Source organism: Oncorhynchus clarkii, chromosome 9 (assembly GCF_045791955.1).
Source record: "Oncorhynchus clarkii lewisi isolate Uvic-CL-2024 chromosome 9, UVic_Ocla_1.0, whole genome shotgun sequence".
Classification (NCBI taxonomy): Eukaryota; Metazoa; Chordata; class Actinopteri; order Salmoniformes; family Salmonidae; genus Oncorhynchus; species Oncorhynchus clarkii.
Genome location: NC_092155.1, coordinates 71,480,345 through 71,503,947, shown reverse-complemented (window position 1 = coordinate 71,503,947; position 23,603 = coordinate 71,480,345). Strand labels below are relative to the sequence as shown.

At 42.1% G+C, this 23,603-nt stretch overlaps 1 protein-coding gene and 1 long non-coding RNA gene across 4 annotated transcripts; both read right to left on the bottom strand.

The window, feature by feature from the left end:
- Window positions 1-823: 823 nt before the first annotated feature.
- On the bottom strand, window positions 824-16,560 carry LOC139416909 (tumor necrosis factor receptor superfamily member 14-like). 3 transcript variants are annotated; one of them, XM_071166086.1, is made up of 9 exons: window positions 16,389-16,560; window positions 12,169-12,255; window positions 11,844-11,969; window positions 6,686-6,844; window positions 6,482-6,566; window positions 4,989-5,149; window positions 4,852-4,866; window positions 4,690-4,709; window positions 824-1,202 (listed from the first exon to the last, which is right to left on the bottom strand). In XM_071166086.1, exons 1-9 carry the CDS (start codon window positions 16,438-16,440, stop codon window positions 1,200-1,202), a joined length of 708 nt encoding a protein of 235 aa, XP_071022187.1. In that variant the 5' UTR covers window positions 16,441-16,560; the 3' UTR covers window positions 824-1,199. The 3 variants fall into 3 exon arrangements, with proteins under 3 accessions (XP_071022187.1, XP_071022186.1, XP_071022188.1); XM_071166085.1 differs by lacking the exon at window positions 824-1,202 and having other exon boundaries at window positions 3,002-4,709; XM_071166087.1 differs by lacking the exons at window positions 824-1,202; window positions 16,389-16,560 and adding an exon at window positions 16,036-16,373 and having other exon boundaries at window positions 3,002-4,709.
- Window positions 16,561-17,487: 927 nt separating this feature from the next.
- Window positions 17,488-20,143, bottom strand: LOC139416915 (uncharacterized). Its single transcript, XR_011635141.1, has 2 exons — window positions 18,461-20,143; window positions 17,488-18,263 (listed from the first exon to the last, which is right to left on the bottom strand). It is a non-coding gene; the product is annotated as an uncharacterized lncRNA (long non-coding RNA).
- Between the last annotated feature and the right edge of the window lie 3,460 nt (window positions 20,144-23,603).

Here is a 23,603-nt window from a genome sequence, read left to right as displayed (position 1 = left end):
TTGTACCCGTTTCCTCCAGCATCTTCACAAGATCCTTTGCTGTTGTTCTGGGATTGATTTGCACTTTTCACACCAAAGTACGTTCATCTCTAGGAGACAGAACGCGTCTCCTTCCTGAGCGGTATGACGGCTGCTTGGTCCCAAGGTGTTAATACTTGCGTACTATTGTTTGTACAGATGAACGTGGTACCTTCAGGCATTTGGAAATTGCTCCCAAGGATGAACCAGACTTGTGGAGGTCTACAATTTTTTTCTGAGGTCTTGGCTGATTTTGTTTCATTTTCCCATGATGTCAAGTAAAGAGGCACTGGGTATGAAGGTAGGCCTTGAAATACACCGACAGGTAAACCTCCAATTGACTCAAATGATGTCAATTAGCCTATCAGAAACTTCTAAAGCCATGACATAATTTTCTGGAATTTTCCATGTTGTTTAAAGGCACAGTCAACTTAGTGTATGTAAACTTCTGACCCACTGGAATTGTGATACAGGGAATTATAAGTGAAATAATCTGTCTGTAAACAATTGTTGGAAAAATTACTTGTCATGCACAAAGTAGATGTCCTAACCGACTTGCCAAAACTATTGTTTGTTAACAAGAAATGTGTGGGGTGGTTAAAAAACGAGTTAATGACTCCATGTGAGGAGGTAAGTGAGGAGGTAAGGCAATAAATAGGCCATAGTAGCGAAGTACTTACAATTTAGCAAATTAACACTGGTGTGATAGATGAGCAGATGAACTTGTACAAGTAGAAATACTGGTGTGCAAAAGAGCAGAAAAGTACATAAAAACAATATGGGGGGGGGGGGGGGGGGGGGGGGGGGGGGGGCTCCCGGGTGGCGCAGTGGTCTAATTCTCAGTTCGAGTCCAGGTTCTGCTGCAGCCGGCCGTGACCGGGAGGCCAATGGGGCCGCGCACAATTGGCCCAGCTAGGTCCGGGTTAGGGAGGGTTTGGCCTGCAAGGATTTCCTTGTCTCATCGCGCACTAGCAACTCCTGTGGCGGGCCGGGCGCAGTGCACGCTGACCGGGTCGCTAGGTGTATGGTGTTTCCTTGGTGCAGCTGGCTTCCGGGTTGGATGTGCGTTGTGTCAAGAAGCAGTGCGGCTTGGTTGGGTTGTGTTTCGGAGGACGCATGGCTCTTGACCTTCGCCTCTCCCGAGTTCGTACGGGAGTTGCAGCGATGAGACAAGACAGTAACTACTACCAATTGGATACCACGAAATTGGGGATAAAAGAGTGGAAACATAATAATTAAAAAAACACACAAAAAAAACAATATGGGGATGAGGTAAGTAGATTGGGTGGGCTATTTACAGATGGGCTATGTACAGCTGCAGCGATCGGTTAGCTGCTCAGATAGCTGATGTTTAAAGTTAGTGAGGGAGATAAGACTCCAGCTTCAGCGATTTTTGCAATTAGTTCCAGTCACTGGCAGCAGAGAACTGTAAGGAAAGGCGGCCAAAGAGGTGTTGGCTTTGGGGATGACCAGTGAGATATACCTGCTGGAGCGCATGCTACAGGTGGGTGTTATCGTGACCAATGAGCTGAGATAAGGTGGACCTTTATCTAGCATACACTTATAGATGACCTGGAGCCAGTGGGTCTGGCGAAGAATATGAAGCGAGGGCCAGCCGACTAGAGCATACAGGTCGCAGTGGTGGGTGGTATAAGGGGCTTTGGTAACAAATGGATGGCACTGTTATAGACTGCATCCAGTTTGCTGAGTAGAGTGTTGGAAGCTATTTTGTAGATGACATCGCCGAAGTCGAGGATCAGTAGGATAGTCAGTTTTACTAGGATAGGTTTGGCGGCGTAAGTGAAGGAGGCTTTGTTGCGAAATAGGAAACTGATTCTAGATTTCATTTTGGATTGGAGATGTTTAATATGAGTCTGGAAGGAGAGTTTACAGTCTAGTCAGACACCTAGGTATTTGTTGTTGTCCACATATTCTAAGTCAGAACCGTCCAGAGTAGTGATGCTAGTCGGGCGGGCGGGTGTGGGCAGCGAACGGTTGAAAAGCATGCATTTGGTTTTTACTAGCGTTTAAGAGCAGTTGGAGGCCACGGAAGGAGTGTTGTATGGTATTAAAGCTTGTTTGGAGGTTAGTTAACACAGTGTCCAAAGAAGGGACAGATGTATCCAGAATGGTGTCGTCTGTGTAGAGGTGGATCAGGGAATCAGAGAAAAGAGTCTGCCCAAGAATTGAACCCTGTGGTACCCCCATAGACTGCCAGAGGTCTGGACAACAGGCCCTACGATTTGACACACTGAACTCTGTCTGAGAAGTAGTTGGTGAACCACGCGAGGCAGTCATTTGAGAAACCAAGGCTGTTGAGTCTGCCGATAAGAATACGGTGATTGACAATCGAAAGCCTTGGCCAGGTCGATAAAGACGGCTGCACAGTACTGTCTTTTATCGATAGCGGTTATGATATCGTTTAGGACCTTGAGCGTGGCTGAGGTGCACCCGTGACCAGCTCGGAAGCCGGATTGCACAGCGGAGAAGGTACGGTGGGATTCAAAATGGTCGGTGATCTGTTTATTAACTTGGATTTCAAAGACTTTAGAAAGGCAGGGCAGGATGGATATAGGTCTGTAACAGTTTGGGTCTAGAGTGTCTCCCCCTTTGAAGAGGGGATGACTGCGGTAGCTTTTCTATCTTTAGGGATCTCGGACGATATGAAAGAGGCTGAACAGACTGGTAATAGGGGTTGCAACAATGGCGGCGGATAGTTTTAGAAAGAGAGGGTCCTGATTGTCTAGCCCAGCTGACGACCCCATTCTGGATACATCTGTCCCTTCTTTGGACACTGTGTTAACTAACCTCCAAACAAGCTTTAATACCATACAACACTCCTTCCGTGGCCTCCAACTGCTCTTAAACGCTAGTAAAAACCAAATGCATGCTTTTCAACCGTTCGCTGCCCACACCCAGCATCACTACTCTGGACGGTTCTGACTTAGAATATGTGGACAACTACAAATACCTAGGTATGCTATCTGGATTTGGGTGAAGGAGAAGCTGGGGAGGCTTGGGCAAGTAGCTGCGGGGGGTGTGGAGCTGTTGGTTGGGGTAGCCATGAGGAAAGCATGGCCAGCCATAGAGAAATGCTTATTGAAATTCTCAATTATCGTTGACTTATCGGTTGTGACCGTGTTACCTAGCCTCAGTGCAGTGGGCAGCTGGGAGGAGGTGCTCTTGTTATCCATGGACTTTACAGTGTCCCAAAACTTTTTGGAGTTAGAGCTACAGGATGCAAATTTCTGTTTGAAATAGCTAGCCTTCGCTTTCCTGACTGACTGCGTGTATTGGTTCCTGACATCCCTGAACATTTGCATATCACGGAGACTATTCGATGCTATTGCAGTCCGCCACAGGATGTTTTTGTGCTGGTCAAGGGCAGTCAGGTCTGGAGTGAACCAAGGGCTATATCTGTTCTTAGTTAAGATGGTGCATGCTTAGTTAAGATGGTGAGGAAATTACTTTTAAAAGAATGACCAGGCATCCTCGACTGACGGGATGAGGTCAATATCCTTCCAGGATACCCGGGCCAGGTCGATTAGAAAGGCCTGCTCGCTGAAGTGTTTTAGGGAGCGTTTGACTGTGGTGAGGGGTGGTCTTTTGACCGCGGACCCATAGCGGATGCAGGCAATGAGGCAGGGATCGCCGAGATCCTGATTGAAAACAGCAGAGGTGTATTTGGAGGGCAAGTTGGTCAGGATAATGTCTATGAGGGTGCCCATGATTACGGATTTAGGGTTGTACCTGATGGCTTCCTTGATCATTTGTGTGAGATTGAGGGCATCTAGCTTAGATTGTAGGACTGCCGGGGTGTTAAGCATATCCCAGTTTAGGTCACCTAACAGTACGAGCTCTGAAGTAGGATGAGGGGCAATCAATTCACATATGGTGTCCAGGGCACAGCTGGGGGGGGGGGGGGTCTATAACAGGCGGCAACAGTGAGAGACTTATTTCTGGAAAGATACATTTTTAGATAGCTCTGTCAGATTGACCATTGAGTGACCATTGGTCTCTTGGTCACCTCCCTGACCAAGGCCCTTCTCCCCTGATTGCTCCGTTTGGCTGAGCGGCCAGCTATTGGAAGAGTCTTGGTGGTTCCAAACTTCTTCTATTTAAGAATGATGGAGTCCACAATGTTCTTGTGGACCTTCAATGCTACAGAAATGTGTTGGTACGGTTCCCCAGATCTGTGCCTCGACACAATCCTGTCTCGGAGCTCTACGGACAATTGCTTTGACCTCATGTCTTGGTTTTTGCTCTGATATACACTGTCAACTGTGTGACCTTATAAAAAGAGAGGTGTGTGCCTTTCTAAATCATGTCCAATCAATTGAATTTACCACAGGTGGACTCCAAGTTGTAGAAACATCTTAAGGATGATCATTAAAAACAGGATCCACCTGAGCTCAATTTCGAGTCTCATAGTAAAGGGTCTGAATACTTATGTAAATAAGGTATTTAAGTTTTGCAAAAAAATCTTTGTCATTATTCAGTATAGTTACGGCAATGTGCATAATATGGAAAACTACTACAATTAAATGATATTCCATCTAAGAAACCTACATTTGCCACAATGCTGTACGTGGTTCAAATGCTGTACATAAGTCAAATCTTAGATTAAGAATAGCCTACATTTGAAAGGAACTCAAAAATATAGAAATGTACCTTAGGAGATAGTTGATTTTCTGAAAACATAGCAAAATGAATTGGGTTAACAAAGCGATGCAAAGTGAATAGCCTAGATCTATAAGTAATACATTGTTAGAAAAGTGAGAGGGCCAGTAATGTACAGTATGTGGGGAGAAGGGTAAAACATGTTAAACTAACCTTTAGTTTCTTTACCTGAAAACAAATCAAAAGTTACCCGATTGTTAGGAGCGAAGCAAAACCCACTCATTAACTTAATTATGTAGAACACAGACATGCAGAAGGAACCGAACAATAAAGAACGAAAAAAGACTAACCTTTAGTTACAAACAAGACAAAAATAAAGACTACAAAAAGGAGAACTGAAGATGGAACTAAGACAATGGCTCTATTCCTTAGTGATTCCTCAGATTTTCCACAAACAACATCTCTTGTTTGACTTCCATCTTCAGTCTTGTATTGTCCAATGGCTTTACAACTAAAAGGTGAACAAATAAAAGTTGTTCAAGGCAGTTGAACCATTATTGAACCATTATCATATTAGCGATCATCAAACATTGTTTCAAATGTATATACATATTTATATATATATATATATATATTTTTTTTTTACAGACAAATCTATGAAGGCCAAATGACAATATCAGTGAGTGTAAAGGCTAGAGGCATTTCATTTCAATATATTACAAATGTTTCTCAAATAAAAATGTTGTCACTATTCCTTAATTTGGGCATTTAAAACTCTGATTAGGTAACAATGATATTATTGATCATCCTCATAATAATTGTTGAATGCAGTGTTTCCCCTAGTACAGTACATTTACGTCATTATACAGACGCTCTTATCCAGAGAGACTTAGTAGTGAGTGCATACATTTTCATAATTGTTTCCCCCATACTGGTCCCCGAACCCACAACCCTGGCGTTGCAAGCACCATGCTTTACCAACTGAGCCACATGAACCAGTATTGACAAGTCAATCTAATGTATTCTTGAAGTAAATCAATTATTGTTATTGATTATAAAGCCTTGTTCACATTGGCAGTTTGAAGTGACTCAAATCCAATTTTTTTGCATATCCGAATCAGTTTGGAATTGGATATTTTAAGCCACAATTGGCTTGATTTTAGGTGGTTTGGAGTCAGATTCAAATCTGATTCCCAGGCCATGCGACATGTCTGAATAGTAATATCTGAGTTATAATGCCCTCAAGTGGTTTTTAGACGTATTTGGCATATTTTGTTGACAGTTTGACATGAATGTGGTAGCTAAATAGTTTGTTAATTGTTTACAAACAAATGTGCTAGGAGGTTAAACAGCTACCTAGCTAGCTAGTTAACTGCTGTGGATAACCAAAAAGGATTTGTTTTGAAAGTTGGATCATCTTTGTCCTTTCAGGCTTTAAGTGTTTATACACTATGATTTTCAACATTCAAAGCAACTGGGAAACTTCCATGACGACACATTGTTGTCATCACCTTAGGTTGTTACATAACTTCTGAGTGATGGGAAGCAGGAGCACCACCACCAATCAGACGACACCACTGCGAAGTGTGCACACACCCGTCATTACGATGGCGACTAGCTAGCCATGTCAGCAAATGACTGCTGTCTGAACACACACACACATCCGATTTGGTCACTTGTAACTTAGTTTGGACAGTCAGTATTCCAAAACAAAACTGATTTAAGCATTAAGGCCTGCAGTGTGAAGAAGGCTTAAAATCCCATATTTTTGCGTAGTCATCCAGATCAAACCAGCCATTGTTAATGTCTCTAACAAATAGGAATGAAACCAGCCAAAACATACTCAGTCCAAGCAGTGCAGTTCACACCATGTTGTGAGTAAGAACCATGCTGACACTCCTCACACATGGTATCTGTTGTCTTTGTTCCTGCACAGGAATAACATGTAATATGCTGTGAGTAATTCCTATTGACAATAACAGTTATGAAAATGAAAAATAATGGTATTTTATTAACTTTACTTCATACTATATATACACACACATACCCGGTACTTTAACTCTCTGTCCAGGTGAGCAAAGTGTATGTCTTAGCGCAAAGGTGCACTCGTTGCCAGCTGAGGAGCTGGTACAATAATATCCATTTAGAACATGACAAATAGAGTTACTTGTAGTAGTACACGCCATCAAAATGTACAGACCTTGTCCTGGAAAACATAAAAGTAAGGAAGATTACAGGGGACTATTTTTATCGCAAGGATTTGCCTTATGTGGTGCATGAACTGAAAGGAGTCTTGGGAAACCAGCCCGAAGAAGATCCTAATGAATAAACAAAGAAAACATGCAGATATTGTGTACAAACCTCATTAGCTAGGTTTCCATTGAATTGGAGACAGATTTTCATGTGGGGCGGCAGGGTAGCCTAGTGGTTAGCGTGTTGGGCTAGTAACCGGAAGGTTGCAAGTTCAAATCCCTGAGCTGACAAGGTACAAATCTGCTGTTCTGCCCCTGAACAGGCATTGAAAATAAGAATTTGTTCTTAACTGACTTGCCAGGTTAAATAAAAGGTAAAAAAGTGAATATCATAAAATCTGCAATAAAGCAAATATGCTAATTTCCCCCCAGTGATGTTTACACCAAAAAACGGACTTGTTGCAGTGCTTGATGACGTAGTGCACACAAAATGTTTATTTTGTTTTTATGTACTGAATAAAAATATAAAGTTGAATGGGTTTCCATCGCATTTTCAACTCTAGTCACAAAAACTGCTGCTTTAAATAGCAAATTTGCCTTCTCTGGTCTTCACACTTGCGCTCTAGCTACAGCTCGCAGATACAGTGCAGGAAGGCCGCTAGTCTACATAATGAGATTATTATGGATAAGAGCGAGAATATTTGTATTTGCCAAACAGCAGTCAAGCGTCAATCATCATGCCACCAGAATCAGACCCTCGATATTTATTGGAAAGGAGCATCAAGATTACCATCAACTTTCAACACCCTGTGAGGTTCATCATAACTTTTTTAATCTGTATAAACTGCATGCTTTCCCAAGTCGGAGTGGGAGGACCACACACCATGTCATCACGTGACTTCAAGTTTACTTCAATATGATGGTTTTTATAATGAATTTTACAGACAAAAAGATACCATGTCGAACAAACAAATTATCTGTCAGTATTTATACATTTGTACCAAAACTTCCTGTTTCCATCACGGCTTTCGTGATTTATTTATTTTATTCTGTATGATTTTACTTGCATAAAAACTGTGGATGGAAATGTGGTTAATGACATCAGCCAAAACTCTTGCATGATGACAATCAAAGACGTTGAGAGCAGAGGAGTCATGCTCGTCCAATTGAAGGGCCCACATATGTTTTTACAATTTATATGATTAGAAAATATATAACATCTTCTTATACCAAATTAATTAAAATTGGATTTAGTTAATTAATTACCCTCACAAAAATGGTTGCATGACACACATTATTCCTATTTCAGCTCTTTAATGCCTCCTTGTGTCTAATATCCTGAGATTTGGTTTGGTCATGGTTTTGAACTTGCATACCATGTTTTGCAACATTTCTGTGATACATTCTGGTTGTTTAGCATTGAAGAGAAAATTACATGCAAGTTCAGTGGTGACATTACATTTTTTTTAGTCTAAAGAATCAGTCACAAAGAGGCTTGGACACAGGGCCGGCTCGAGGCATAAGTGACATAAGCGGTCACTAAGAGCCCTAAGCCGCTAGGGGGCCCCCAACCCACCAAAGAAAATGACAAAATATAACAGACTGCAGTACTGTGTAGTATTACCGACTGCAGTACTGTGTAGTGTAACAGACTGCAGTACTGTGTAGTGTAACAGACTGCAATACTGTGTAGTGTAACAGACTGCAGTACTGTGTAGTGTAACAGACTGCAGTACTGTGTAGTGTAACAGACTGCAGTACTGTGTAGTGTAACAGACTGCAGTACTGTGTAGTGTAACAGACTGCAGTAATGTGTAGTGTAACAGACTGCAGTACTGTGTAGTGTAACAGACTGCAGTACTGTGTAGTGTAACAGACTGCAGTACTGTGTAGTGTAACAGACTGCAGTACTGTGTAGTGTAACAGACTGCAGTACTGTGTAGTGTAACAGACTGCAGTACTGTGTAGTGTAACAGACTGCAGTACTGTGTAGTGTAACAGACTGCAGTACTGTGTAGTGTAACAGACTGCAGTACTGTGTAGTGTAACAGACTGCAATACTGTGTAGTGTAACAGACTGCAATACTGTGTAGTGTAACAGACTGCAGTACTGTGTAGTGTAACAGACTGCAGTACTGTGTAGTGTAACAGACTGCAGTACTGTGTAGTGTAACAGACTGCAGTACTGTGTAGTGTAACAGACTGAAGTTAGGGCTGTTGCGGTGACCGTATTACCGCCACATCGGCAGTCATGGGTCACGACTGCAGTCAAATTCCACATGATCATTGAGTCATGGAAATCTCCTTTTATGCACTCTGGACATGCTTTGTTAGTATCCAATTTGTTAACGACCATCAGGTCCTAATGACCCTGGTTCGATCCTGGGCTGTATCACAACCGGCGGTGATTGGGAGTCCCATAGGGTGGTGCATAATTGGCCCAGCTTGGGTTAGGGGAGGGTTTGGTCTGGGTAGGCCGTCATTGTAAAATAAGAATTTGTTCTTAACTGACTTGCCTAGTTAAATAAAGGTTTAAAATATATATATTGTCCCCCTATAATCATTTAAATTGTTACAGGTTGCATTTTATATTTTTGTTCAGTATAATTAATAGGCTGACACATTAGCCTTAGCTCCTGAATATCTTGAGCGTTTCCATCTCCTATCCTTCGTTTGTTTTCTCCAGCATGAAGAGGGGCTGTCAACAGTTTTAGTGAAATATGTTTTGTTACATGTTACTATCCATGTTCCTGAAAAGATGTCACTTGGTTTCCCAAATTAAACACTGGGTAGCAGCAGGAACAGGGTGGGACAGCCCATGGAATACAGAGTTTGGGCGGAATATCACCTGTTGGGCAGTATATTTGGGCAGTATATTTGGGCAGTATATTTGGCCAGTATATTTGGCCAGTATATTTGGCCAGTATATTTGGGCAGAATATCACCTGTTGGGCAGTATATTTGGGCAGAATATCACCTGTTGCACAGCGAGAGGCTGCATGCTCCTCACACAGTGGTTGATGTGTGGTGTGAAGTAAATGTTCTTATATGTATTTCTCAGCTGCTCATATTAAACACAGCTCTGCTATAAAACCAAAGTAGCCTAGCAGGCATCATTGAAAAACAGACCAGCGGGAAAGCGCACGGCCTCCATTCACTATTGGCGTGCATAGATTTTTTCTACTGCCCCTGCTCCTTCCCATTTGATAATGGGATCATTTCAAATGATCACTTTTACGCTCAACATAGCCACTTCATCTGCGCACTCACTCCGGAATGGGAAAATGATTCATTCCATTTTATTCAGCTAAATTCAATTATATTCTTCTTGGTATAAAATAATCTAATCTAAAACAATGGCACGGGACGTATAAGCATATCATGTCAGCTAAATGAACAAGCCTAAAGCCTATGGTATGGAGCATAGCCAGCCAGATAACATCCAGTGCCTTCGGAAAGTATTCAGACCCCTTCCATTTTCCCTCATTATGTTACATTACAGCCTTATTCTAAAATGGATTAAATAAATAAAATCCTTATCAATCTACACGCAATACCCCATAATAACAAAGCAATAACAGGTTTTTAGACACCCTTGAGATGTTTCACAACTTGATTGGAGTCCACCTGTGGTAAATTCAATTGATTGTACAGGATTAGGAAAGGCACACACACCTGTCTATATAAGGTCCCACAGTTGGCAGTGCATGTCAGAGCAAAAACCAAGACATGAGGTCAAAGGAATTGTTCGTAGAGCTCCGAGACAGGATTGTGTTGAGGCACAGATCTGGGGAAGGGTACCAAAACATTTCTGCACCATTGAAGGTCCCAAGAACACAGTGGCCTCCATCAGTCTTAAATGGAAGAACTTTGGAACCACCAAGACTCTTCCTAGAGCTGGCCGCCCGGCCAAACTGAGCAATCAGGGGAGAAGGGCCTTTGTCAGAGAGGTGACCAAGAATCCAATGGTCACTGACAGAGATCCAGAGTTCCTCTGTGGAGATGGGAGAACCATCCAGAAGGACAACCATCTCTGCAGCACTCCACCAATCAGGACTTTATGGTAGAGTGGCCAGACGGAAGCCATTCCTCAGTAAACGGTACATGACAGCCTGCTTGGAGATTGCCAAAAGGCACATAAAGGACTCTCAGACCATGAGAAACAAGATTCTCTGGTCTGATGAAACCTAGATTGCACTCTTTGGTCTGAATGCCAAGCATCACGTCTGGAAGAAACCTGGCACAATCCCTACGTTGAAGCATGGTGGTCGCAGCATCATGCTGTGGGGATGCTTTTCAGCAGCAGGGACTGGGAGACTAGTCAGGATCGAGGGAAAGATGAACGGAGCAAAGTACAGAGAGATCCTTGATGAAAACCTGCTCCAGTGTTCTCATGACCTCAGACTGGGGCGAAGGTTCACCTTCCATTAGGACAACGACCCTAAGCACACAGCCAAAACAACACAGGAATGGCTGAAAATAACTGTGCAGCGACACTCCCCATCCAACCTGACAGAGCTTGAGGGGATCTACAAAGAAGAATGGGAGGAACTACCCAAATACAGGTGTGCTAAGCTTGTAGCGTCATACCCAAGAAGACTCAAGGCTGTAATCGAAGACTCAAGGCTGTAATTCTAAAAACCTGTTTTTGCTTTGTCATAATGAGGTATTGTGTGTAGATTGATGGGGGGGGGGGGGGGGGGGAACGATTGAATCCATTTTAGAATAAGGCTGTAACGTAACAAAATGTGGAAAAAGTCAAGGGGTCTGAATACTTTCCGATTTCACTGTACAATAGGCCCACTAATATTCTGTTCTTCCAAAATAAATTTTCTTCATATCATAATGATATGACACAGGCCATGGCATAATGTGGCAAAATGTGTAGAATTGTAGGCAATTTTTGTCCCATGGCAAAATGAATAGAATTTAATGGCAACCAAATGTCACTTAGGGCCCCCAAAATACCTGAAATATTATGGCCCCCCAAAATATTAGGGTCCCTCATAATACCTGGATCACAAGGACTGCAGGGAAAGCACTTGTCCAATCCGTTAGCTGCATTCATGTAGGTCTGTCCTGTACAGGGTATGCAGGACGTGCTGGACTCCAATGTACAGTCCTTGCGGACAACTAAACCTAATAAAATAAAACAAAACATGCCATTACATTGTACATGCATTTACAATGTAGTGTATTGTTTATAGTTTGATATCAAACTATGTTTAATTCCTTAACAATGTAATATAATTGTGTGAAGTTTAATTTTGCATTACAATAGAACTAAAATAAATGTATATTATGTACAGTAGTGTAAACAAGTCCTTGATGCCCTTACCTTTTCCACACATTGGACAGCACTGACCAGTGTTAGATTTGTACTCTGCAGGGCCACACTTGTTTCCAGATGCAGGTATGATCATGTCTAGGTTAGAAAATAGAGAAATTAAAGAAAAGCAATGATCTACCATTACTACCATATATTTAGTATATATATGTTTTTAATTGAATAGGGGAGGGTCATGGGCAGGTTATTAAATTACAATACAGACAATCATTGAGCAGTGAGCACATGCAGAGCAACATAGGACAAGCAAGACGTAGCATGCAGACAGAGAAACATAGCACAAAAAGCAACAAGACAAAAATCCATAAAAGCAACAGTGTTTGCAGCAATACACAGCTAGGGATTATGTTCACAAATCTGATTAACCTTTAGCTATATCTTCATGTTTTTGTGGAAGTGTGATAGGTGCAGTTACAGTTGAAGTCGGAGGTTTACATACACCTTAGCCAAATACATTTAAACTCAGCACCAAATCAAATCAAATCAAATCAAATCAAATTTTATTTGTCACATACACATGGTTAGCAGATGTTAATGCGAGTGTAGCGAAATGCTTGTGCTTCTAGTTCCGACAATGCAGTAATAACCAACAAGTAATCTAACTAACAATTCCAAAACTACTGTCTTGTACACAGTGTGAGGGGATAAAGAATATGTACATAAGGATATATAAATGAGTGATGGTACAGAGCAGCATAGGCAGATACAGTAGATTGTATCGAGTACAGTATATACATATGAGATGAGTATGTAAACAAAGTGGCATAGTTAAAGTGGCTAGTGATACATGTATTACATAAGGATACAGTCGATGATATAGAGTACAGTATATACGTATGCCTATGAGATGAATAATGTAGGGTAAGTAACATTATATAAGGTAGCATTGTTTAAAGTGGCTAGTGATATATTTACATCATTTCCCATCAATTCCCATTATTAAAGTGGCTGGAGTTGAGTCAGTGTCAGTGTGTTGGCAGCAGCCACTCAATGTTAGTGGTGGCTGTTTAACAGTCTGATAGCCTTGAGATAGAAGCTGTTTTTCAGTCTCTCGGTCCCAGCTTTGATGCACCTGTACTGACCTCGCCTTCTGGATGATAGCGGGGTGAACAGGCAGTGGCTCGGGTGGTTGATGTCCTTGATGATCTCACCAACGTACGTTCATCTCTAGGAGACAGAACGCGTCTCCTTCCTGAGCGGTATGACGGCTGGGTGATCCCATAATGTTTATACTTGCATAGTATTGTTTGTACAGATGAACGTGGTACCTTGGAAATTTCTCCCAAGGATGAACCAGACTTGTGGAGGTATACATTTTTTTCTGAGGTCTTGGCTGATTTCTTTTGATTTTCCCATGATGTCAAGCAAAGAGGCACTGAGTTTGAAGGTAGGCCTTGAAATACATTCACAGGTACACCTCCATTTGACTCAAATTATGTCAATTAGCCTATCAGAAGCTTCTAAAGCCATAACATCATTTTCTGGAATTTCCCAAGCTGTTTAAAGGCACAGTCAACTGTGTATATAAAACTTCTGACCCACTGGAATTGTGATACAGTGAATAAGTTAAATAATCTGTCTGTAAACAATTGTTGGAAAAATGACTTGTGTCATGGACAAAGTAGATGTCTTAACCGACTTGCCAAAACTATAGTTTAAAATACATTTGTGGATTGGTTGAAAAACTAGCTTTAATGACTCGAAACTAAGTGTATGTAAACTTCCGACTTCAACTGTATGTGTGTCTGATGGCATTGTATTCCAGACATGGGAAGCTCTCACAGAGAAAGCAGATTGACTAAAGGTGATTTTCCTTAAGGGAACAGTCACCTCTCATGGCAGACCTTGTGGATCTGCTGCCATGTTTGGGTTTTCTGTTTAACAAAAGTACTGAGTGGAAGGGAAGTCAGGCCATTTAGGATCTTGAATACAAGACATGCTTCTGTGTATTGCACAAGATTTTTCCAACTCAGGAACGCATGCTTTCTGAGGATATAACAGTGATGATGGCTATTGGGCTTCCTATCAAGCACTTTGAGAGCCTGTTTGTAGACAGACAATGGGTTTAAATGTTGTACAGCAAGCTTGGGCCCAACTAGTCAAGCAGTATGTTAAGTGGGGGAGTATCATAGATTTGAAGTACAGCTTTGCTACCTCTGTAGTCAAACAATTTCGTATAAATCGGAAATGAGCTAGGCTGAATTTGGTTATTTGAATGACCTTTTTCACTTGCATTTTAAAAGAGGTTGGAATCAAGTATGATGCAAAGGTACTTAAAATCAGATACCACCTGTAGCTTCTCCCCTGACATATCGACATCTGGCTCAGTAGCATCTGTTGCCCTCTTTGTGCAGAACATGCAGACAGTTTTTTTTCACATTGAGATGCAAACATGAGTCACTGGGCCATTACAGTAGTGAGTTCTTGTGCAGCTTATTGTTTGCTCTTTGCATGCACATATCACTGCATACAGATGACCAAGGCCCTTCTCCCCGATTGCTCAGTTTGGCCGGGCGGCCAGCTCTAGGAAGAGTTTTGGTGGTTCCAAACTGCTTCCATTTAAGAATGGAGGACACTGTCTTCTTAGGGAACTTCAATGTTGCACAAATGTTTTGGTACCCTTCCTTAGGTCTGTGCATTGACAAAATCCTGTCTCGGAGCTCTACTGACAATTCCTTCGAACTCATGGCTTGGTTTTTCTATGACATGCCCTGTCAACTGTGAAACCTTATATAGACAGGTGTGTGCCTTTCCAAATCATGTCCAATCAATTGAATTTACCACAGGTGGACTCCAATGAAGTTGTAGAAACATCTCAAGGATGATCAATAGAAACAGGATGCACCTGAGCTCAATTTCAAGTCTCATAACAAAGGGTCTGAATACTTATGTAAATAAGGTATTTATGTTTTTAATACATTTGCAAAAATGTCTAAAAACCTGTTTTCATTTTTGTCATGATGGCTATTGTGTGTAGATTGCTGAGGAAATTGTTTTATTTAATCAATTTTAGAATATGGCAGTAATGTAACAAAATGTGGAAAATGTCACGGGGTCTGAATACTTTGAAGGCACTGTATAGTTCCTTATATCATTCCACGCTGTTCCCAATAATAACATTTAATGGACACAGCAATTTAATATAAAGATAAATAATCTCCGCAATAATTTACCAAATGGCCCTTTTCCTATAATAATATCTCAATCAGGGGACTGGTCCTCAGTGCTGAAATAGCAGCTGCATCTGCTGATTACATGGACAAGGGGTACCTGATCAGTAATCCTAAATCCAGTGTAACGGATGTGAAATGGTTAGCGGTGTTCGCGCTAAATAGCGTTTCAATCGGTGACGTCACTCGCTCTGAGACCTTGAAGTAGTTGTTCTCTTTGCTCTGCAAGGGCCGCGGTTTTGCGGAGCGATGGGTAACGATGATTCGTGGGTGACTGTTGTTGATGTGTGCAGAGGGTCCCTGGTTCGCGAGGGGCCGGTCTAAAGTTATACTGTTACACCAGCAATGCTACTCTGAGACACTTTGTGAATACAGGCCTACAGTAGATCTTTCCTAAATTGTAGGTGTGTAAGTGGTGGCCTGCTCTGTCATTTGGTCTCTGTAGCCTCAGGCCTCTTAATCTGAATCTTTCACCCTGCTCTCTACCTCATTGTCACCCTGTCAAATGATGTCAATCTCCGACCCCCTCCATTCTCCTCCTTCCCTGAGCCAATGCCCCCAACAGACAGAATGGCAACAGCAGAATTTGGATAATCAAACATTGTATACAAAATAGTAGGGGAAAACACTTAGAATGCATAACACATGGCAAACATATAGCAGAACAAATCAAATAGATAACATTTACCTTGATGGGAAAACAGTGGTTTAGAAAAATATTACGTTGAATACATGTCATATCTACAGCGAGCTCTTTTCAGTGGTTTCACTTTGTAACGGGTGCACTGCGTGGCGTTTGGAGAAACTGTGTGACATCTTCGGGACCTTATTTTTTACGATGCATCATAGGGTGTAGCTCTGCATGACAGCTAACCTGTAGTAACCTCAACCGGTCATCCGGTAGCTGGACGAGACAAGCCAACTCCAAGGTGCAAATATTGGTTACTCATAGTTGTATATCGAAATCATGTGATGTGATTGGAGTTTTCAGATACAGCCTAGCAAGGCGTATCCAGTCTAGATGCTATTACTTTCACTTACCGAGTTGAACCAGTACAGCACAGTACAAACGCCATACACGTGATATTGACATTGTTCACGTAATCGGACTAGTTGTCGCTCTCTTGCAATAGCGAGCCGTTAGACACTTTATAAATAAGTAACAAAAGTCTGAAACTATCACGTACTGACTAGCTACAAGCGAACATTAGATTGCTACGTGTATTATTATGTGCCTTTCGTGTATGCCTAATAGCAAAACATTTTTTATGAACGCATAGATTGTTTGCTTATGTTTGGCCTTTTTAAAATATACATTTATATAACGACAGAATATTTGCCTGTCACGTTTAGACTTGTATCTTGTCAAATCTATAAAACAAGGTGTTCACTGCTCAGGCAAAACGCATGGCTACTATTTAAATCTCCTTCCGCCCACATTCATCAGACCAGTCACGAGTCACACCCAAGAGACAAAACGTTTACGAGGGTGCAATTCAGGGCGTTGTCAGATCATCTCATACCATTGCAATCAGTCGATATAATCGTCAACTATCATCAGAAATCAAGCGATATGAATCAGAGAGTGGGGTGCCGCCTGACCCACTAGTTGGTCAGAAGGTTCAAATCAACGTTTCATATCTTAGTACTTTATTGAGAATGACACAATAACGCGAGATCATATTTCCAGCATGTCCGACAACCAGAACTCCCTTGCCCGCCCTAGGAAGAAAAAAGATAATTAATAAATAACAAGTGAGCATTGCATTTGCAGCTTCTAAATTAATAAAAACATTTCAAACGTAGTTTTAAAGGTAACCTCTGAACGAGCTCCGGCAACTCGTGGCACAGCTTGACTGTCTGGCATGATACAATGGCACAGGAAACCGCCACCATCTCACCATCGAAATGAATGGCAAGCGGGGGACCTTTGGGCGGTGCGAAGGTGGCGTGGGAGGCGGTGATAAATATCAACTTTTCCAAACTTTACGCAAATCATATCGAGTGGTTCCCATAACGAATTTGATGCTATGCCACCCAAAGCTGGAGACTTTTTTCAGCAAAGATGGCTGACAAAAATACTAGAATGGAAGCAAAAGTGATTATAATGTCATACATAATCATGCAAAAATGTACAGTTGACAGGAAGATGTTAGTTTATGTAGAGACATGGGTATGCATATTTTTTTAATCATAAAGTAAATTGACAAAAATCAGGATTTAGCAAGCTAGCTGGCTAGCTTGATGGGTGTTGTGACATGAGTATTACATTGTAACTCATGTTTAATGTTTTAGGGACTCCTGAAACAACCAGCTGTCGTCCTGTGAAACAGTGGATGTAAATAATCTAGCTGGCTAAAGTATTTACTGCAAATTGAATGTACAATTTTGTAAGCTTGCCTTGCTGATATTTGCCATGCAATGCAGATAGATGAAATAACGTATGTTCTTGTTTATTGTGCAGTGGAGGATAACAATACCTGTATGCCTATGGATGTGTAGCTAGCTATCTAGACAAACTGGGAATTGAGTAACTGTAGTTGACATAGCTCTTAAAAGAGCCTTTGTTTGTGCATAGTGTAGTCTATGGTGTTGCTAGGGAACAGCACCCTCCTCGAAGAAGTAGGAGGTGAAGATCTCCCGCTCACGGATTGCCTCTCTTGCTGCGTTGTTGGACCCCATCCTTGAAACATCCTGCAGAGCACCAGACTTCTCCTCTGGCATACGGCGGCGAGCTGCAGATCCCCTCCTGGTCCTCGTGTCCATCCTCATGAAGTTATGCAGGACACAGGTAGCAGTCACACACCTGAGTTCCTCCAGGAGGCAGTCCCAGATGGCCCTGGTCACCCAACCTTGCAGTGCCCTACATGTTATCTGTAGGCAATCATGTTGAAGAAATCTCCAGTTAGAAGGTATCTGTAGGAATTTGGAAGACAATGTAATTATTAGACTTTTACATCACCAGGTCATGTGGATTACTAAAGTATAATATCCCTGATAACAAATCATGATAACATTTTATTGGTAGATGAATGGGCACACGTGTGCATGTGTAGCATGTGACAATAACAGTATCATATCAAGGATAGCATCACAAATGAATACATAAATACCACTTGAAGCTTGATGATGAGTTGATCATTTGAATCAGCTGTGCAGTGTTAAGGCAAAAACAAACACGTGCACCCTTTAATTCCCCAGGACTAGGACTGAGAACCACTGCTCTTCATTTGGGACCTCTTTATATGTAGACTGGCTTTCATAGCTCTCTTTATCTGAGGACAGAACACCTCACGAGAAACAGACTTCATTATATTCAAATTACACCGCACAGAATATTATGTTACTATTACCTCCGTCCTCACTACTAGGGACAGGAACTATACAAAAGTACCTGACCTATCCAGAATAGCCTACTCTCTCACTTTGACAGTTAGGGCTGCTATCCTTTCACCCTCCTCCATGGCTGTTAGCTAGCTACCTACAAATGCATTTGGAGACTGTTTTTTTACAGTGATAAATACATCAAGGTTTTATTTCACCTTTATTTAACCACGTAGGCCAGTTGAGAACAAGTTCTCATTTACAACTGGGACCTGGCCAAGATAAATCAAAGCAGGGCGACAACAACACAGAGTTACACATGGAATAAACAAACGTACAGTCAATAACACAATAGAAAAGTCTATATACAGTGTGTGCAAATGAGGTAAGATTAGGGAGGTAAGGCAATAACTAGGCCGTAGTGGTGAAATATTTACAATTTAGCAATTAAACACTGGAGTGATAGATGTGCAGAAGATGAATGTGCAAAGAGAGATACGGGGTGCAAAGGAGCAATAAAAAATAATTACAGTGGGATGAGGTAGTTGGATGGGCTATTTACAGATGGGCTGGAGGCAAGTGTTGAACAAATCACCTAGCCACATACTGGTGGTGTTCCTGCCTGATTATGTTGAAGACGTTGCATTGCATCAACCAATGGTTGTGCGTCACATTATTGACTGTCGGTCATTACATTCCAATATCATATTGGGTGGTTAGCTGATATGTTAAACACCTATCCAAGCTTTCAACCTCAGGAGGCTGAAGACATTTGACTTGTCACCTAAAACCCTCAAACTTTTAAAGATGCACAATTGAGAGCATCCTGTCGGGCTGTATCCGCCTGGTACGGCAACTGCACCACCCACAACCGCAGGGCTCTCCAGAGGGTCGTGAGGTCTGCACAATGCATCATCGGGGGCAAACTACTTGCCCTCCAGGACACCTACAGCACCCGAAGGCACTTGAAGGCCAAAAAGATCATCAAGGACAACAACCACCTGAGCCACTGCCTATTCACCCTGCTACCATCCAGAAGGGGAGGTCAGTACAAGTGCATCAAAGCTGAGGCCGAGACTGAAAAATAGCTTCTATCTCAAGGCCATCAGACTGTTAAACAGCCATCACCAACACAGAGAGGCTGTTGCCTACATACAGACTTGAAATTATTGGCCACTAGGGTTGCAACGGGTCGGAAACTTCCCCAGTATATTTCCGGAATCTTCCATGGGAAGTTAAGCCCTGGAATTTGGGGAATTTTGCTTAAATTCATCAAAAAAGTTAACTTATAACGGTGAACCTTTTTTGTGGGATACTCATAAGGCAATTCGAGGTCATATTTTGGTTAAACTATCCCCAATTCAATGGAATTGCAACCCTCTGCATGCACAGTGCACTGTTCCATCACATGTGCAGTGCATTCTTCCATCACATGTACAGCTGATTCTCAAGATCTTGCACACTAAGGAGATGCTATTGAGCCCACACTACTACACTGTCTGAGCCAAGTGCTTTCTGGTAAATTTTGATTATAATACTGGGTGGGGTGAATATATTTTATATGACATACATTATTTTTTGTTAACTAGTAAATAGTAGCCTACAGCAAAGTGTGTTTAACTCATTTCTAACGTGTTAACAATGTCTGCTGGTTAGTTTTTACTGCCATGTGGGTTTTAGCTTGCTTGAGCCTGCTAGCTGAGGAGTGTTAATTCACGTTTCCATACATGGTTCAATTTGGTCATTGCTCATCCATATATTTATATGTACATATTCTTATTCATTCCCTTTACTTAGATTTGTGTGTATTAGGTAGTTGTTGTGGAATTGTTAGATATTACTGCTCTGTCGGAACTAGAAGCACTAACATCTGTTAACCATGTAGTATGTGACCAATAACATATGTTAACCATGTAGTATGTGACCAATAACATTTGATTTGAGATCTGGTAGGTGTCTGCAATGTAGTCAGGCAGGAATGCCACCCACATGATATAGCGGGGCAGTATAGAAATCTAATGCCCGGACTGCGCAGTTGATGACGTGGCATTCTAATTACGTGCTATGCAACTATTGGTTGATGCAATGCATTATCTGCAATTTGGTCAGGGCCTGGAACATGAATCTCAACTAGCTGACTCAGGTATTTTTGGACTGAATACCCACAGGATGGTAGATCTCCAGGAAGAGAGTTAGGTTACAACAGATCTACCTATGTAAGTACTGGTCGTATTTATTGTTGCGGACCGTAGCAGACATCCCTTTTTCAATGGAAAACTAAAAACATGAGTTTCTTATAGGACAAGTTACGTATTCACTTGCCGTTTCAGTCTATTTTTATTCTGTTTGGTACTTATTGAAAACAACCCCTGTACTGCCTCTAACCAAGTCCCAGGCTTTTGTGGGCACACTGCCCCACGACGGCTCGTTTGCACTTCTATAGTTTCAGTTTTGTTTTTGTGTAGAGAGAAGTCTCACGCATTGGCTGACCCAGATTCTACTTTATTAATTAAGGAAGACGGCCACTGCTCACAGGAAAGATCAAAAGGAATCATGTTCTGGTCGTGGTCTCCCATTTCATCTGTGTGTAGTGTCTTTAGATTGGTCTGTTACACTGTTCACAGCAAGACTCTTTATTGCCACACAATCAGAGTTGGTTGTAATTACTTTTGGTACAACATGATAGGCAAAAACTCACAAGGTTTTAGTTTGACTGTATTAGTAGACAAGTAGACCATTATAATGCAGTGTGAATTGCATTGACTCTTGAATTCCAAGAGAATTATACAGCTTTGCCAGGAAAATAACCTCTCCCTCAATGTCAACAAAACGAAAGGCTGATCGTGGACTTTAGGAGACAGTAAAGGGAGCACTCCCCCATCCACTTCGACGGGATTGCAGTGGAGAAGTTCCTCGGGGTACACATCACTGACAATCTGAAATGATCCACCCTCATAAACAGTGTGGTGAAGAAGGCACAATAACGCCTCTTCAACCTCAGGAGGCTGAAGAAATTTGTCTTGGCCCCTAAGACCCTCACAAACTTTTATAGATGCGCCATTGAGAGCATCCCGTCGGGCTGTACCACCACCTGGTACGGCAAATGCACCACCCGCAACCGCAGGGCTCTCCAAAGGGTGGTGCAGTCTGCCAAACCCATCACCGGGGGTAAACTACCTGCCCTCCAGGAAATTATAGGGTAGTTTACAATGCACTGCTGGAATGGGTTAAGTGTATATTCAATTCGTTAAATTATTTTAAATCGATACACTGGGTCACATTTATTTTGGATACTCCGGATTTTCCATCTGTAGATGCTCTACTGAGTTTATTAATAGTATGAGTGTTGATAAAGCAACTGCTTGCTACAGTTACGGTTAAGATTAAGGTTTAGAATAAGTGTTAAGGTTAGTAGATAATTAGTTGCAATGTTAATGATAGTATGTAGACTATCAAAATAAAAAGTGTTACCATACACTGTAAACTTATTCATTTTGGCAAACAGAGCGACAAGTTATACTATAGTTGTTATGCACGTGAGTGAGGACCCAAAAGCGGTTTAACAAAAACAGAGTCCTTTAATGTCAAAACACAGGTAAGACATAGATCCTCTTCAAATGTATATGATGGCAAAATAAACAACCCGCAGAGAGGGCGACAAATGAAACATAAAGTCCTTCTGATAATCACAGAAGAGTTCCCCTTCTAGCAGCAGAGGAGAATAGCTGGGTTAGAGTCCCCTTCTTAGCAGCAGAAGAGAATAGCTGGGTTAGCGGCGACAGACTGCTGGTCTCTCTGGGTAGGCGCGGGTCGTAGAGGACAGAGGTACCTGATCACACGTAGCATCAGATGAACAGGCAGATTCCGACAGGACAGGACAAGGGTGAAGCAAACGAGTTTGGTTCTGGCATGAGAAACTCAAACGAGAATCTGACAAAGACAGAAGCAGGAACAGAGAGAGAAATAGAGACCTAATCAGAGGGAAAAAAGGGAACAGGTGGGAAAAGGGTGAACGAGGTAGTTAGAGAAGATGAGGAGCAGCTGGGGGAAGGAGAGGAAGAGAAGGTAACCTAATACGACCAGCAGAGGGAGACGGAGTGAAGAGAAAGAACAGAAACAAGACATAATATGACAATACATGACAATAGTAGGATATCAATGGGATTGAGTAACATACAAAAGGCACTCCGGTACCGCTTGCCGTGCGGTAGCAGAAAGAACACAAGATCAACAGCTTCTAGATGTGAGCCATTACCAGCCTTTCAAAGCACTCCATGGCTACAGACGTGAGTGCTACGGGTCTGTAGTCATTTAGGCAGGTTGCTTTAGTGTTCTTGGGCACAACGACTATGGCGGTCTGCTTGAAACATATTGGTATTACAGACTCAATCAGGGACATTTTGAAAATGTCAGTGAAGACGTCTGCCAGTTGGTCAGCACATGCCAGGAGCACACGTCCTGGTAATCTGTCTGGGCCCGCAGCCTTGTGAATGTTGACCTGTTTAAAGGTCTTACTCACGTTGGCTACGGAGAGCATGATCACACAGTCGTATGGAACAGCTGATGCTCTCATGCATGCCTCAGTGTTATTTGCCTTGAAGCGAGCATAGAAGTAGTTTAGCTCATCTGGTAGGCTCGTGTCACTGGGCAGCTCGCGGCTGTGCTTCCCTTTGTAGTCTGTAATAGTTTGCAAGCCCTACCACATAAGACGAGCGTCGGAGCAGGTGTAGTATGATTCAATCTTAGTCCTGTATTGACGCTTTGCCTGTTTGATGGTTAGAGTCCGCACCTTGAAAGTGGCAGCTCTACCCTTTAGCTCAGTGTGAATGTTGCCTGTAATCCATGGCTTCTGGTTGTGGTTACGTACAGTCACTGTGGGGACGACGTCCTCAATGCACTTATTGATGAAGCCAGTGACTGATGTGGTGTACT

What these genes read in the sequence shown, in the direction of transcription:
- LOC139416909 (XM_071166085.1), bottom strand. Translation starts at nt 16,440, where the DNA reads ATGTCAATATCACGTGTATGGCGTTTGTACTGTGCTGTACTGGTTCAA. An exon ending in CTGTCCAATGTGTGGAAAAG is followed by an intron (nt 11,970 to 12,168) that starts GTAAGGGCATCA and finishes TTATTTTATTAG; the next exon opens with GTTTAGTTGTCCGCAAGGAC. An exon ending in CTGCAGTCCTTGTGATCCAG is followed by an intron (nt 6,845 to 11,843) that starts GTATTATGAGGG and finishes TATGTTTTCCAG; the next exon opens with GACAAGGTCTGTACATTTTG.